At 37.4% G+C, this 17,147-nt stretch overlaps 2 protein-coding genes across 6 annotated transcripts in view; one reads left to right on the forward strand and one right to left on the reverse strand.

The window, feature by feature from the left end:
• Positions 1–17,147, reverse strand: part of LOC131685420 (transport and Golgi organization protein 2) — a 153,369-nt gene that overhangs the window by 84,578 nt on the left and 51,644 nt on the right. The gene's annotated exons all lie outside the window — the stretch shown is intronic.
• Positions 8,854–17,147, forward strand: part of LOC131685419 (uncharacterized) — a 52,610-nt gene continuing 44,316 nt past the window's right edge. Inside the window, exon 1 of the mRNA XM_058969112.1 lies at positions 8,854–9,278. Within this exon, the coding sequence (XP_058825095.1) occupies positions 9,088–9,278 (191 nt within the window). The 5' untranslated portion in view covers positions 8,854–9,087. The remainder of the gene's footprint in view (positions 9,279–17,147) is intronic.

Below are 17,147 nucleotides of genomic sequence, written 5' to 3' on the forward strand. Positions count from 1 at the left end.
TTGGAAGACTTCTGATAACTCTATCTCTTCTAATGGATATTTGTTTTTTTGCAAATACGAGAGTAAATTTGCAATGAAATACGTTATTCCATTTTTATTATTTACTAACTAATACCCATCGCGCTTTTCTGTGACTCTCAACGAAATAGGAGGAAACACGATTTGTTCCGAAGCGCCATCTGGCGGGCAAAAAAATGCCCAATCAGTAGCATACAAACACGCTTCATAACAAATGCCAACTGCGTATAAATTTTTACGGGAATCGGTTAAGCCGTTTGGGAGTGCATAAATTGTATACATACAAACATTGACTTATGTATATATATATATATATATATATATATATATATATATATATATATATATATATATATATATATATATATATATATATATATATATATATATATATATATATATATATATATATATATATATATATATATATATATATATATATATATATATATATATATATATATATATATATATATATATATATATATATATATATTATATATATATATATATATATATATATATATATATATATATATATATATATATATATATATATATATATATATATATATATATATATATATATATATATATATATAGATAGATAGTTAGATAGATAGATAAATAGATAAACAAATAGTAAATAATAAAAAATCCTTTTTTGCAGACATTTTCATTAAGTACAGGTCAATTGGCCGGAAGCCATTTGGATTAATACCATTGTTATTTTTGCCGAATAGACCATTTAGCCGAATGTTATTTAGCCGAAAATGTTGTTTGCATTGCATGCATTTATTTGCATATTTTGGTTATTCTAAATACTATAAATGGTTTGAACGAATATCACTGAACAGCAAATGACCAATCTTTCTAGAATTAGATATATGATAATCAGTTCTCTTACCTATTATGAATAGCTGTACTTTTTGGTTTATATATAATTTGAAAACAATTCAGATTTTTTGTCAACGACATAGCAAGTCGGAATATAAGCTAGGTATGTTATTCCATTGAAAAACGCAAAACTCCCAAATCAAGATATTGCCGCTATTAAAACTAAAAAAGTAATTGTATACTATCACATTACAGAAAAGAAACAAAACATGAAATGGCTCAAACTACTTTAAGCTGCTTTAAAACTTTGTTAGTGCCATTAAAATCATTTTTTGAGCCGAGAAATTCAGCAGAACAAATAAATTCCAAAACTACAGTCCAGATTCGATTGTCCGTAGTGCACAGAAAAAACTCACCCCGATTAATCAAATAAAAAATAAGATTATATTGTGGAATTGATTTGTTGTATGATGGCCGAAAATAAAAGGACAGAACATGCTTCGTTTAACCCGCTTCAAATATATTAGAATATTTAAACCGGATATAAACTTCAAGTATAAAAATCGGACTGGGAATCTTCTTTGTAAGAGCCGGATAAATAACTTTAGTATAACAACCGGAAAAACATCCGATTCTTCCGAGGTAGTTTTTTAGCCGACTTTCATTAATAACGTGACGATATACGGGTGCTCTTGCGTACGATTTATTTAGTTTTAACTGGTTTTTATTACTGGAGGTTCAACTTTGCCAAGTGTTACGTGTGAGAATTTTTTAGGCGACTTTTATGCTGAAGGATCTCTGTCCAATTTTTACGCTTTTATATTCTAATATATTTTAAATGGGTTTTGCAAAGCTTATTCCGTCCTTGCGATTTCTATTCGGTCGCTAATATATTGAAAAATTCGACCTAAGATACATGCATGACTTATGGAATTTATTTTCCTGCCAAACCGTTTCAGTGTTTTTTGCCCAAACCCTGCGATAAACTCTCCGCGGGAAAACGGAAAAGTGAACAACGATCATGTCTCCAGAAATTTTTAGAAATCTAAGATCTTCGTTTCGGTGGAGTAGTTACAGTGATTAATCCCTTTTGAAACGTGATATTTATTAACTTTTTTGAAGGTATAAAAAAAGATAAAGAAATGTTGTTCTTGCGAACATCTTTACTAAAGACGAAAAATATATTTATAATGCTTGAAATTACAATATACACCCTGAAAAAATATATTTAGTAGTAGTTGAAAGAAGTATTATTTTGCCTTTCTCATATAGAAAGGTTATGCAATCACTCTAAAAATCGTCAACCTTATACCGAGTCATATACCATTCGACTCAGCTCGTCGAGATCGGAAAGTGTCTGTGTGTGTATGTATGTATGTACATGTGTGTATGTGGAAATAAATGTCACCTCCGTTTCTCAGAGATTGCTGGACCGATTTGCACAAACTTAGTCTCAAATGAAAGGTACAACGTTCCCATCGGCTGCTATTGAATTTTTTTATTGATTGGACTTCTGGTTCTGGAGTTACGGGTTGAAGAGTGCGGCCACACAGCTAATTCCCATATAAACAGAACTGAAAAATGCTCAAAGGGGGGAGCAAAGAAAAATTTCCAAATCGAATTTGTATTTTTGATGTCAAATGTCTTTAAAATGCATGACACGTCGAGATTTGATGTAATCTCGAAAAAAAAAATTTGGCGAAAATTGACTTTTTTGGACTTTGGCACCTTTTTGCCTTTCTCATATAGAAAGGTTATGCAATCACTCTAAAAATCGTCAACCTAATCCCAGCGATTTTTTTTTGACTTATTTAGGCGTAGGTAGGAGTAAGCAATGAGGAGTTGCTACTTTAGCATTGAAACTAGTTTAAAATTTCTTAACAAGTTGAAAATTTTCGGCAGGGTCCGGACCCCCCGGATGCTCTTCCTTGATCCGCCGCTGGTTTCAAGCGATGTTTCAGTGTCGACACATAGCATCTCAAGATCGTGGCTGTCGATCCATTGTATGTATGTGCAAATCGTACTGAATATGTAATATTCATTTCCACCGTTCTATTGAACATAACCAGCCATGGAATCGAAGTTTGGGCAAATGAGAAAGGCACAATTGCACCACTAGGTGGATTAAAACAGGTTTTTCTTTATTTTGTTATTTCGTTCGTTTTAATGATTTTCTATCATTTATTTAGTTTATTCGAGATTTTATTCGTGCAAGACTAGAAACTGTTTTCATCCCATCTCTAGTTGCGTGCCTACTTCGCATGAGTTCTGCAAACTAATGAATGATCCAACAGTGACATGTGTAAGAAATGTCCCATCTCTCTGCTAGGTGGATTAAATCGGTTTTTTTTTTATTAAATCTGGAACCGTCTCCCGACAAATCTACATTGACGAATACAGTTTCGACCCGTTTTTATAAACTCCCGGTTTTATGCACCTCCGTTTTTATGCACCCCCGATTTTATGAACTTTTTGTACCCGATTTTATCAACCTCCCGTTAATTCATTATTTTATGGCAGCAATTCAGGCCTACAACCTTACAATTGTATTCTATTAAGGTAATGAGTCTTGCAGTGTTAGGTAGCAGTCAAAATGTAAGGTAGTTTACCCAATTTTGGTCCTATTTAAGGTAATTGAAAACTAGAATCACGTTTAGCTTGAATTCTCAAAAAAATCAATGCTGTGTGTTTTCATGATAAAATAACAAACTTTCACATATTCTCCGTGGAAAACATAACAATTGGAAGAGACACCGTATGTAGTAAAAATTGTATATTTAGCATTGTTCATGACAAACTGCAAACAAAATTTAAACCAAAGACTATTTTTCGCGGACGTAATTCATAAATTACGTAACGCTTTTAGGGGGGGGGGGGGGGGGGGGTTCGACAAGTTGTTACATATTGTGACGTAGGGGGGAGGGGGAGTAAACTAGATCGTTACGTAACATGTTTTCACCGAAGAAAAAAAAATTTCAAAGAATTTGTTACGTAATAGGGGAGGGGAGGATAAAGAAATTTGTGACAATTTGTTACATGGGGGAGGGGGAGTTAATTTTGGGAAATTTTTGCGTTACGTAATTTATGAATGGTCCCCTATCTGTAAACACCGGTCCCGAGGGTACAATTTAGCGCATATTTGTCTCAGAGGCTGTGATGTCTATTCTCTAGTTTATCTACTCATATAAAACGATCCCCTGCCAGCGCACTTGAGTCATCACTAAACAAACTTCGAATTGAATCAATAGCTGATTCTTGTTCCTGTTTTCTATTGTTATCTTCTATGTCATCCAAGCGGATTGATCTATTCACTTGTAAGTAGGAACAAACCAACCAGTCCGAATCCACGAGAATGGGTCATGCCAGTCGAAAGCCACTGACCTAGGTTCAAACCGCCCATCTCCATAATAAATACACGTGCCGGTTCCAAATTCTTTGATATCCGTTACAGAATATTGTTTGATGATGAAAACCCTTAAAACATAACAAGCCTGTTTTCCCACTGTTTAAATTCTACGCATAACTGTCCCACAAATAAAATAATCAAAAAAGTAAATAGTGTCAACTAAGAGATGGGTACGATATTAAAAACTTCGATTTTGCAAACTGTCGTAAACAAAATGGATAGAAAACTTAATTTGTGTGGATGGTAGATGGACCAATATGCTCAGAATTATCCAATTTCTGTCAGATTTTCCCACTGAACATTTTTCGTAAAATATTCCGTAAATTAATTTTTTCTAATGAAAAACTGGACTAATTACACTAGAAACGTTGATTATGGACGGCATTTTAGACTGTAAAGCTTCATTTGATTCACCGTTTCTCTCAAGATCACTAATTTAATTTTCATCGTCCATCGCGTTTTTCTTATCACGGAAAACCGATTCATCACAATTTCAACTAAAAAATTAGTTGAGTTTTTGGTTTCGTCTAGTTAATATTTGGGCGAACTAAATTTTTGTTGAAAACAATAATCCAACGTTGTTGGTTTGATGCTGTCAGTTTCAGTCTGGACACGAACGTTTCATCCTAGCACAAAACTTAAAAAGCTAAAGCACACAACTTGAAAAGCTACATGAGCTAAAGCTTGAAACGCTTGTCTCAGCTTGTAACGCTTGTTTTAGTCCAGACACAATTGCATATGCCGTTACACTACATTTTCAGCCAAGACACAAACGACTAGAATTCAACTAATCTCATTGTTGAATTAAACTGCTTCATCGTAAAATACAACATAGGATATTTCAAACGTTTTGTTTCACCGACCGACGGATGAAAGGTATGGAATAAAATTGTTGAAAAATTCCGTATGTCAGTAATTCACACGTAAATATAATACAGAGTTATGTTTCTCATAATGTTATCTTTTTATAAACTGCAATCTTAAATGAGACGAAATAGCCAAAGGTATTTAAGGATTGTTGGAAATTGATTGATTTGAATTTTAGAATAAAGGTATATTTTTTTTCTATTTAGTCACAAACACTATCCAGCACTACAAAAAAACTTCATACTTATTCCACATCTAGTTTGGAATCTCAAACGATGAAAAATAATTATCATATTGCATATTACATTGGTTAATAATTGAAATGTTATTATATAATCGACTAAATCCGAAATAGAATGATTTTGACAATTTTCGACAATACTTTCAATTTTCAGTACACATGTATTGAAAAAAATGTCAATAAAAATCATCCCTTTATTGAAATGTTTTTAAAGAAAAACTAGGTAAAACCAAAATGAGGTCAGTTGAATTTCTGTTTTTTTTTTGTGTGCTGGTTCAGGTAGTTGCGTCCAGGATAAAACAAGCTTTCCAAGCTGAGACAACTACCTACGTGCTTAACCGTTATGCCCAGCGTGTATGAACATAGTTGCTGTCGCTACCTTGATGTATTTCAGTAAGGTGTGCATCTTAGCTGCTTGCTGTCATTTCGTATGATGTGCGTCTTGAATCAAAATCAATAATAATTTTCAATAACTATTATTTGAGAATCTCTCAAAATTAAGAGAAAATTTAGTTACGTTATTCATTTTTCTGTTGAAATCAACTAATTAGGAAAACAAAAATTTCTTTTGTTATTTTCTTCATCGAATGGCTTTCAGTGAGTTATCAGTTTTAGAACATAGGCGTAGAATGACAGTAAACTACCAACGCTTTGTGTCTAATTAATCAAAGAATAATTTTTGCATCTCATGTTTAAGGAGATTAACTGTTAAACTTCGTTGACAGAATGCATTGTCATTCATAATGAGTCTAATTTCAGATCGATCCTTTGCTTGTAAGTTGGATTAGACAACTGTCGAGCGGTTCGGTTGAATACGATTTTTTGCGCACATAATTAGAAGCAACTTGAGACAATTCTCAAGTTGCTTCTAATTATGTAGGATGGAAAAAGGAAGTTAAAAAAAATTCCCGATTTTATCAACTTCCCCGTTTTATCAACCAAAATTTTTCGGTTGGTTGATAAAAACGGGTCATTACTGTACCTCCAAAAGTGACTTCTTGAGGTCTCATGAAGGTCTGATACTAGCTTTGTACTACCTTTGCTTTCCTAAACAGTGCACTGCAGTGGTACACATTTCAACACTTCACTCTGTTAGAAAATGTAGGACCATCAGAAGCAAAAACTTCATAAAAACGCACTCCTGATCGTTTCTTCAAAATCATCCAGTGCAGTACTCTGCGTCACTCTTTCTAGTTTGAACCGCTCATAGTCGGTCTTTGCCAGCATTACTTTTCTCCCATCCATTCTTCTTCTGGTCCGCCGATGGGTCAAGAGCCCTTGTGTTTGTGTTCATTATATTTATTACACATTGTGTTACATATCATTTAAATTATGGAAGCGTGTCTGATAGGGAGAGTGGAGATGCCAATATGTCATTAAAATTTCGTAGTAAATTTCTTCACATTCATTTGGGATATCTTTTACACTTTTCGTACGCTTGCTTTGTACTGCAAACTTTGGAAATAATCATCAAGTGTTAATAAGAAGCAATACTCCTGATGGCCGGCTGTTCGGAGTTCAAATTGCTCGTTTCGAATTCTCGCAAATTGTTTGCGAGCAACTTTCGTACATATTACAAAGATCACATTGTCTATAGATGAATAGATACCTCTATTATATTCCACGCGGCTTTTTCCTTTTATGTAACGCAACGCGGAAGAATAATTATTAAAATGCTTATTCGATCGGCATTCATATTTCTACTGGAGGTCGCACACCTGAAAACTTTGATCTAAAATAAAAAGAAAAGGGACGTGAGTACTTAGCTAAATCACAATATCTACCAAGATATATCCTGATTCATCTCCCTACCTACTAACACAAATTTTATCCTGCGACACTTGTGGAAGATACAAAGAATTACTCGGTCATAATAGTCACAAGTGTTAAAATAACCTTCCCATCCCAGAATTGACCAGCATGGGATGGCCAACGTTATTGATCATACTATAATCTTAGTATCTTTAGGTTGCACGTTGAGTATGATGTACTACTCCCAAGTATCATACAATTGGTTCAATATGCAATTTCAATAGGCTTTGATCAATAACGGGAAACTCACGGGCGGTCAACTAAGCTGAGCTAAACAGGTTCGTGGCTTAGAATCCAGGTGCAGTTTAAATTTTACATTTTACAATTATGCAAATTATTTGAATATTTCGAATCGCAATATGAAACATTGACGTAAATTTAGCATTGACTGAGGAATTCGCAAAGAAAAATAATTGCGCGAAATTCGGGACCCGAACGATAGCATAAATTAAAAGAACAAAAAATAACTCGCAAAACCGGATATGTTAGAGCAGAGATCAACCCATGTGCGAATTTTTTTTTAAATCTTCCACACATGGGGAGGGGAAATAGATTCATAATCACTGCGATGGTAGAACGTACCCGCGCGCAACTCACATTCCTGATGAGATGGCATAAAAAAACAAAACCTCACACACCATATCTAAACCATCATCATCGTCAAAATAAGCCAACCGCGTGGTTCCCCATTCCAACCTTGCTCCACCACTTGGGCGTCAACTAGTTGAACGGGAAGTTGAGTAACCTAGAGTAGTCCAGTGGCTGAAATATCATCCGATTCGGACATTTTAAGACTACTGAGCATACGACACCTCGATCTGATATCTGGAAGTCCCATTGGAAACATCACTTCTCGCGGTCGTTGGTCATGAACTCTTGAGTTTGTTTTCGCTAGTTTTTTCAAGGCCAAAGCCGATACCAGAATTACATCCAATATAAATCTGATATTTCTATCATCGCCAAAAAGTGCGACTCCGCACACCCGCTTTGTGCTTCATCACCGCAATAATAATCAAGTGCGCGTTCAAATCTATATTTGCCAACAACAACAACAATTTCGAAGACCGCAGTAGGCACGCATCTCGGTTGGCGCCTTACCTAGCCATCATGCCACCATTCGATTCGCCCATCCATAGGCGCTGTCGCTGTCTTGCGTCGATGCGATGCTGTGACGGTGACCAGCCAGAAAACAACAAACCCCATCATCGCATAGCAGGCAGGCGTGAGGCGGTTCGATGCGAATGGCGATGACGATCTATAATCTACTCGCGAGTGCGGCTGCCCCCAAAAGATGCGCTTATGTGAGTGCGCGCGCTTTCGTGAGTAGATAGGTATTTTTTGGTGGCGGGTAAATAGATGAGAGAAAAGCGCGCTTGTTCGGTTGTAGTAGGTTCGCGCGGCGATACAAATGTGCTGCTGCTCTAGCTCGATCTAGAGGCGGCGGCGGCGGCGACGGCGACAGCGTGCGCTCTCTTCAGGTTCGACCAGAGCAAAAAAGGGTTACATACGTGTAGAGCGTAGCGCGTCGCATCACAACGCGCTCAGCACAACACACGATACAGTTCCGCAGCGCCGCGCCGAGCCGCACCGCACCGTACCGTACCGTACTTGTCGATGGAGGCGCTTGATCACATTCCGTGCGCTTGTTTATATACATATATTAAATATCGGCGAATTCACGCGATTTCAGTCAGTAGAGCAACGCGAGCCGCCTGAGCTATGTCGTGAGGGTTTGACAGTTTAGTCAGTCAGTCAGTCAGTCAAACGCCGGACAGGTACCTACCAGCAGCAGTCAGGTCGAATTCAGTTACTTGTTTTATTTTGTGTGTTGATGACAAGTGGTTGGTCGATCGTTTTTTTGTTTTCCGATTTTGAAGTGAAGATTTAAAGGCGAAAATTAGTGATCATGTCTGTTCTACCGGGGAATGTGATCGAAGCTATTAAGGAGCACGTTTCGGCTAAAGGGATGAAGGATCCCAAGTTTGATATCTCTAGTGGTTCCCGGAATGGGGACAGTTATTCCGGAGATGTGTACCGGATTGTTGTTTCGCCGAATGAAAAAGATGTTGAGGATTGCCGCAATAACAACGGCGATGGGTAAGTAGTTAAGTTTAAGTGCGTGTTTTTTCGATTCTGGAAAATTAGAGGAATCGCCGAGGCAACTGGTTTTGAGCTAGAAGAAGACGATGCGTGACTCAGAATTCAGCTAGCATCGCAGGCATGCACAAGCTACAAAGTTCGTGTGAACTCAATCGCCACAGGTGTCCGGGTCTTATCGCTTTTGAAATTCTGGAGTTCAACGAAAATAATTTCGTCACAAAAGATAACAAACGAGACGATTTTTGGTTTGGTAGCATGCTTCTAGTAGGGAATTCGATACCAGTGATTTGAAACTGTTCCAAGGTGGTGATTTGAAAATATGCGTTGTGGATAGAAAGTTTATAACCTCTCACGGTGAACCATCCCGCGTCTCCATTGGACGCGATCTTCGGTAGCGATGGTCCGACCATTGTGTTTCTGTTACCTATGCTTGGTATAGATCCTCGGAAAAATACCGCAGTTCAAAGGTTTAACTTTCTTGTGGTTTGATGGAATATGCAATAATTCACTGTTTCTTGTGAACAGAGTTCAAAAGTGTCTCGGTCATGTCGATAGGTTTAAATTCTCGAGTTCGGATCGATATTTTGCCATGTATTGTATATTGCATTTTAAGAATGGAACCACTGGATCAATTAAAGCATCGGTCTTTGATATGACCCTATATCGTTGGATTTCTATATTAACGTTTTTGGCAAACTAATTATGGAGGTCTGTTTCGAGTTCCTCTCGTCAGCACCCGACACTAACTTAGTGATAGGACCAAACTAGCACCGGATGGACGGCTGCTCCAAAAAATACTACGTAGCTTTCTAAAGGGGAATAGGAGTTGACCTGATGCCACGACAATCTTACATACATACATCGTTTCATCTAACTAACATAGTTTTTTATTTTTTTTATTTTTTACCATAACAAGGGGGAAGGATTACCATCATTCGTAATTACCAGGGGGTAATTAGAGGTTTGTGACGAAATGCTACTATGGGGGAGGGGGTGTTAAAAATCACTCAAAAAATGCTACGTCATTTATGGATGTTGCCTTAGCAAGCCAATGCAACATTTTTCCTTAGCGGAGAAGAATTTAGGTAAAAACTATTTTTTCTCCGCTAAGGAGAAAATTATTAAAAATGGAACAAATGAATATTTCCGAGTGTTTTTCCTTCTTTCCCAATATCAAACATTCGTTGGAAATATTGTTGGAATGTTATTGATAAAAACTGAAAACGCAAATGTGGCAGCACTGGTCACTGGATGGATGGTGGGGGAAACCCCCTTTTCGTTTTGGTGATACTAGTATTAGTAGCAGAAGGGAACAGAAAGGCACATGACACGAAAACGAGTGAGAGGGCGATAGTAGTGCGTCTTCGTGCGACTATACAATGGTCGGACGGTTTTTGTCATCATTCGTTCGACCGTTGGTGTGCTACCAGCCAACAGAGCAGATTTTATCGTGCCATGGCCAGTATCAAACAGATAGTCCGTTTGTTCGAGGATACAAAAAAGTGCACCATCTACGCCAAGCTAGTAACCATCATGACGAAAGATATCTAACTGGCTTGCGGGATCCGTCGTTAGTGGATGTGTCTCCTACAATAAAACAAATCAATGGTCCTTTTCAGGACCAATCAATTATATTGTAATAAAAACATTTTCATGAAATTTTCGCTATTTTTCTCCTTAGTAGAGAAAATTTAGGTAAAAACTATTTTTTTTCTACTAAAGAGAAAATTGTTTAAAATCACGTTTGCGCTTCAAAAGGCAAAAAAACCTATAACTAATTTAGTTTTGGAATTTGCGTTTCGACGTCGTCTCATCAGAATCCGACACTAACTTAGAAACAGAACAATGCTAGCGCCGCATTGACGCCAGCTCAAAAAAAACCTATTTTAATCCACCTAGCGGTGCAATTGTGCCTTTCTCAATCATGAATCACGAGAATGTGTCCGTTGTTTATATTCATTAAAAGCTTTTAAATGCATATATTACATTTTATTATTATACATCACATGACAACTATATACAGGAAAATAAATCATTATTCGAGTTCTAAAATTTTGAAAAAGAAAAAACAGCCACGGTAATATTGATCTGAAAAACCTGTTTTAATCCACCTAGAGGTGCAATTGTGCCTTTCTCATTTCTCCAAACTATGATTTAATAGCTGGTTCGTACAATATAACATTACGGAAATATCTTTCATTCTTATTACACTTGGTAAGTATATATAAGAGCACCTTTTTGCATTCATCGCGGTATCGGTTTGAATCGGAGTTTTCTATGTGATCGCACTTCACAACCCGTAACTCCGGAGCCGGAAGTCGGATGGAGATGGAATTTAATATCAGTTTCCGGGGACGCAACACCTTTCATTTGAGACTAAGTTGATCAAATCGGTCTAGCTATTTTCGAGAAACCAATATAACCGTTATTCTGAATTTGGATGCTTCCGGATCCGTCGATGGTGGACAGTGTGGCCAAAGAGACTTTGAATGACTGTTGGTGACCTAGATCTACAAATTCAACAGTTCTGTTTACATTTTGGAAAAAACTTCACCTTTTTACATTCATCGCAGAATTCGTTAGAATCGGGATTTGCTGCGTGATCGTACGTATCACCCTGTAATTCAGGAACCAGGACTCGGATCCACATAAAATTCAACAGCAGCTGATCGACCTTTCATTTAAAATCAAGTTTGTAAAAATCGGTTCAGCCATCTCCGAGAAACCGATGTGGACATTTTGTTAACAAATCCGCACATACACACACATACATACATACATACATACATACATACATACATACATACATACATACATACATACACACATACATACACACAGATATTTTGCGATCTCGGCAAACTCGACTAATGTTATATGAGACTCGGCCCTCCGGGCCTCGGTTAGAAAATCGGTTTTTGAAGCAATTGCATAACTTTTCTATATGAGAAAGGCAAAAGAATAATATTTAATTAGCTTAATAAGCATGAGTTCAATGTTATCTTCATGTGATTATAATTTGGAAAGGTTGGTGGAATGGGTTTGAACGTGTAGGGAATGGGGGGTTAGTAGAGTGGGAGTGGAGGATGCGTCAGAAATCCTTCATCTTATTTCGGTATACGGGATGGATGAAGGAAATGCGGGCGTGAGGGTGGTCAAAGAGGAGGGGAGTGATGAAGGAGGGAGGTGTAAGGGCAAGACGCGGGGGGGGGGCGGCGACGCAATACTCAACTGCATATTTTGCCTTCCATTTGAGACTTGGTTTGAGAAAATCGGTTCAGTCATCACCGAAGAACCGATTTGACTTTAATTGTGGAATATGCCCGGAATTCCGGACTTCCGGAATCGTCGATAGTGGACAATATATTCAAAGAATGTTTGATTGGCAATCAGTGATCTAGATCTGCGATTAGAAGTTATTTGGTGACCATTTCAATAGTTTTTAGCCTCTGAGGTATTACGATTGTACCGATTTATATGGGAAATTCCAGTGTATCCTTACTAACACCCCTGTAACTCCGGAAGCAAGAGTCAGAACCGAATGAAATTCAGCAGCAGTCAATGGCATTACTGTATCTTTCATTTGAAATCAAGTTTGTAAAAATCGGTAGAGAATTAGTTGGGGAATGGGTGTGATATTAGCTTAGGAACTTGGCGGGTTCCCCGGGGGCGTCATGAACCGTCATAGGTGGCCAATGTGGTCAAAGCTACTTTGATTGATCATTAGTGATCCAGACCCGCAAACTAGAGTAATGTTACATCAATTTTAATATGTTTTACATCATTTGAGTTTATATGGGAATTTGCTGTGTGACCGCACTCTTCAACCCGTAACTCCGGAACCAGAAGTCGGATCAACTAAAAATTCAATAGCAGCTTATGGGAGCGTTATACCTTTCAGATGAAACTAAGTTTGCGAAAATCGGTTCAGCCATCTCTGAGAAAATTGTGTGAGTTTAAATGACACACACACACATACACACACACATACACACACATACATACACACACACAGACATTTGCCGATCTCGACGAACTGAATCGAATGGTGTATGACACTCGGCCCTCCGGGCCTCGGTTAAAAAGTCGATTTTTACAGTGATTGCATAGCCTTTCTTTATATGAGAAAGGCAAAAAGGTGCAAAATCGGCAAAGTCCCAAAAAGTCGATTTTTATAAAAAAATTTTTTTTTCGAGATAACATAAAATCTCGACGTTTCATGCATTTTAAAGATGTTTGGCATCAAAAATACGAATCCGATTTCTGAAATTTCATGTGGTCCCCCCTTTGAAAAAAAATTTGAGTTCCGGCTTATATGGGAATTTCATATGTGACCGGACGGTTTAGTCTATATTTCCGGAACCATATAAGCGATCCGTACGAAATTTTATAGACATCTATGGGGATATTATAGCTATCATTTGGGACTAAGTTTGTGAAAATTGGCCCAACCATTTCCGGGAAACTGATGTGAGTTCGTAAATTTTGAAAGATGGCCGCTTTTCCCGGGCACTTCCGGAACCGTCTATGGTGGTTAATGTAGTCAACGAAAGTTTGGTTGGCCGTCGGTGACCTAGAACAGCAAATTTAAGTTGTTTGAGAGACATTTTAGCGAAATTTTTACCTTTTTTGCTTTCATCGGAGTATCGGTTTGAATCACAATTTGCTATGTGATCGCACGCCACAACCTGTAACTCCGGAACCGGAAGTCGGATCGGGATGAAATTAAATAGCCATTTACGGGGACGCAATACCTTTCATTTGAGGCCAAGTTTAGTCGAATCGGTCTAGCCATCTCCGAGAAACCGATGTGACTGTTATTCTGAATTTAGATACTTCCGCCGGGGCTTCCGGAACCGATGATGGTGGCCAATGTGGCCAAATAGACTTTGAATGGATGTTAGTGACCTAATACTACAAATCGAAGCAGTTGTGGTCATATTTTGGAAAAATTTTCACCTTTATACATTCATTGCAGAATTTATTAAAATCGACATTTTCTGCGTGTTCGTACTTATCACCCTGTAATTCCGGAACCGGAAGTCGGATCCATTAGAAATTCAATAGCAGCCTATGGGAACGTTGCACCTTTCATTTGAGACTAAGTTTGTCAAAATCGGTGCCATCTCTGAGAAAAATGAGTGACATTTTTGGTCACATACACACACACATACACACACACATACATACATACACACATACAGACATTTGCCGAACTCGACGAACTGAATCGAATGGTATATGTCACTCGGCCCTCCGGGCCTCCGTTAAAAAGTCGGTTTTCAGAGCAATTGCAATACCTTTCTATTGAGAAAGGCAAAAAACGAAGACACAATTTTGTGTTTCTGTGTGATGTCTCGCAAAAAAGGAGATCATTTTAAGCGGTTGAGAACTAGTGAAATCGAAACATTTCGTTTGGCTTAGCAAGCTATTGCAAGATGAACTACGCTATTTTTCTCCTTAGTAAAAACTATTTTACTCGCTAGTTCAGTCCTGAAATTTTCATTTTGCATTGAATTATGTAAAATGAAACCACACCTTTCCTTCTCTTCATGTGAATACAATGGTCGCCCTGAAAAGGGCAGGTTCGGTTTTTTTGGTCTCGCTTAACCCATTCATGCCCATGTTGTTTGTGGACAACAACGTTTTAAACAACTTTATCTTTTGAATGAGGCAAAAGTTGCTCACAAAAACAAGTAACGCTAATAAATGTGACTATTGCCTTTCATTTGCGTATTAACAGTTCCAAGAATCAGCTCTAGAACTGAAGTTATTACAATTATTCTGATAGGATTCCGATGGAGCAGTGCTGCCAGGGACAGTTTGTGTTGATGTCAGAAAATAAATTTTTCATATATCTTCGTTATGTTGCAATATTATTGAAAACTGATAAAAATTATCAATTTAGACTGTCTTTGGCTACGTTTTCCACCCAATTGGACTATTGTAAATATTCTAGGAGAAATGTATTAAGCATTGGAATGTAAAAATTGAGCATCTTCTAGCACTGCGAGGGAAGCACCTATCTTTATGAAAAAAGGCTTTTCGTGTTTCTTGACCCCACCGTTTTCAAGGATAAATAGTTTTGAAACCCTAGGTGTAAAAAGTTGGGCATGAAAGGGTTAACCTGCCAATAAAGAAAAACTCAATTCGTTTTGGGTTTTCTTTGGCAGAAAAATGGTACAAATGTTAGACAAAACAGTATCCTGGGCAATGGTCACGCCGGCGATCAATGGGCATGGGCTAGGTTTCCTGCCAATTGGTTGGATGCTCCAGCACCGACACGCTCAGCGTAGTAGCCCTTTCACAACAAACGGTGGATTCGACCGACAGGAAACTGGAAGCTGACGAACCGAGGGGGATTTTGCTTTTCCCTTCAACTTTCCACCTTTACCACATCCAATCATAACGAGCGTATGTGTGGTGTAGCCAGTACGAATGCAACACGCTAATGATGCCGCCCTTGCACACGACCCCCGTTTTTGTACTCGGTTCAGTCCCCATTCGAAGCCAAATGGGCTGGCCAGCGAACGAAATCAGTTTACTTCCATTGTTAAAGAAGTGGAACTTCAAACGAAAACTGTCCAATATTTACGGTCCGGTGCATTTAATTAGCGGGAACCAATCACGAACGAGCTTCAGTCAGATGATTTAGAATCGGTTTTCCCGTGTGTGTGCATCAGTGGCGTAGCCAGGGGGGGGGGTATTTGGGGGTTAAACCCCCCCCTCCAAACCCAAATTAATTGGATTGAAAAAAAAATTGATGCTGAGGAATTTAATTTAATATTCCACAAAATATTTTTGGAAAAATATTCTCTGATCACTACATTGAGAACTGTGTTTAAAGCGTCATGGGAACTTTTGGAAAATTGTGGAAAGGGGATCTTGTAACTTATCCCTTAGCCATAATCCCATAGTTGTCAAATTACTTCAATGTAAAATAAAATAACTGTCTGAATTATTATGAGCTCATTTTTGGAAAGATGCTTCAAAATATGGATTAGAGACAATTTTTCGAATGGGAATCTAAATTTGAATAGATTGATTGCATATAAAACATAAGCTTGTTTACCGAAAACTTACATACATTTCAACATTTGCTGAAAATGTATTTTTTTAGATTGTGTAGAGTTTAGACAACAATTCAATATGGTTAACAACAAGAATAACATTTCAGAAACTAGTTGAAAGCTGATGTAATTTTGTTGTATTATCAACTATATGAATAGCCTCTTAGCAGGATGCAATGAATGGCGTACTAAAATTTTGTGTGCTACGTACTAGTACTGCAAGTTGTGAGGTTGACTAATGAAGAAAAGTAAAATTAATGCTCGATAAATTTTTAACGGTCACGATCACATTCATTCGAAACTGCCAAATTTCGATGTTAAGTAACATTGAAGAATTTCAAAACGTAGAACTGTTCATCTGCTGATAAAATAATTTTGACGGTTAATCCTCCTAGAAGTAATTATAGACAAGAATTACCTATCAACCAAATTTGGTGTCTTCAGCAAAGTTTTCGAAAGTGCTATTTCAAACAACTTTGTCAAAGACATAAATATCCCACATATTCAGAGTATCGAAATATAGCAGTAGAAAACCTTTACAACAAGCTATTTTGAAATTACTGTATTTGATAAATCTCTTCTGCGGTAATTAAATAATAAATTCACATTGCGTTCAAGGTGCCTTTGAAGCTCACAAAAAAATAAGGGAACTGGATTTAAAACAAATAATTCCCAGATATTAAAAGGACTCAAAAACACAAAGAGTGATTCCATTTCAGGAGCTAGCACCAATTCGGCGCAAGCTTAGTCCGCCCACCAGGTTAGTGTCGGATTCTGATGAGATGAAGTCGAAACG

This window comes from Topomyia yanbarensis, chromosome 2 (genome assembly GCF_030247195.1).
Source record: "Topomyia yanbarensis strain Yona2022 chromosome 2, ASM3024719v1, whole genome shotgun sequence".
Lineage (NCBI taxonomy): Eukaryota > Metazoa > Arthropoda > Insecta > Diptera > Culicidae > Topomyia > Topomyia yanbarensis.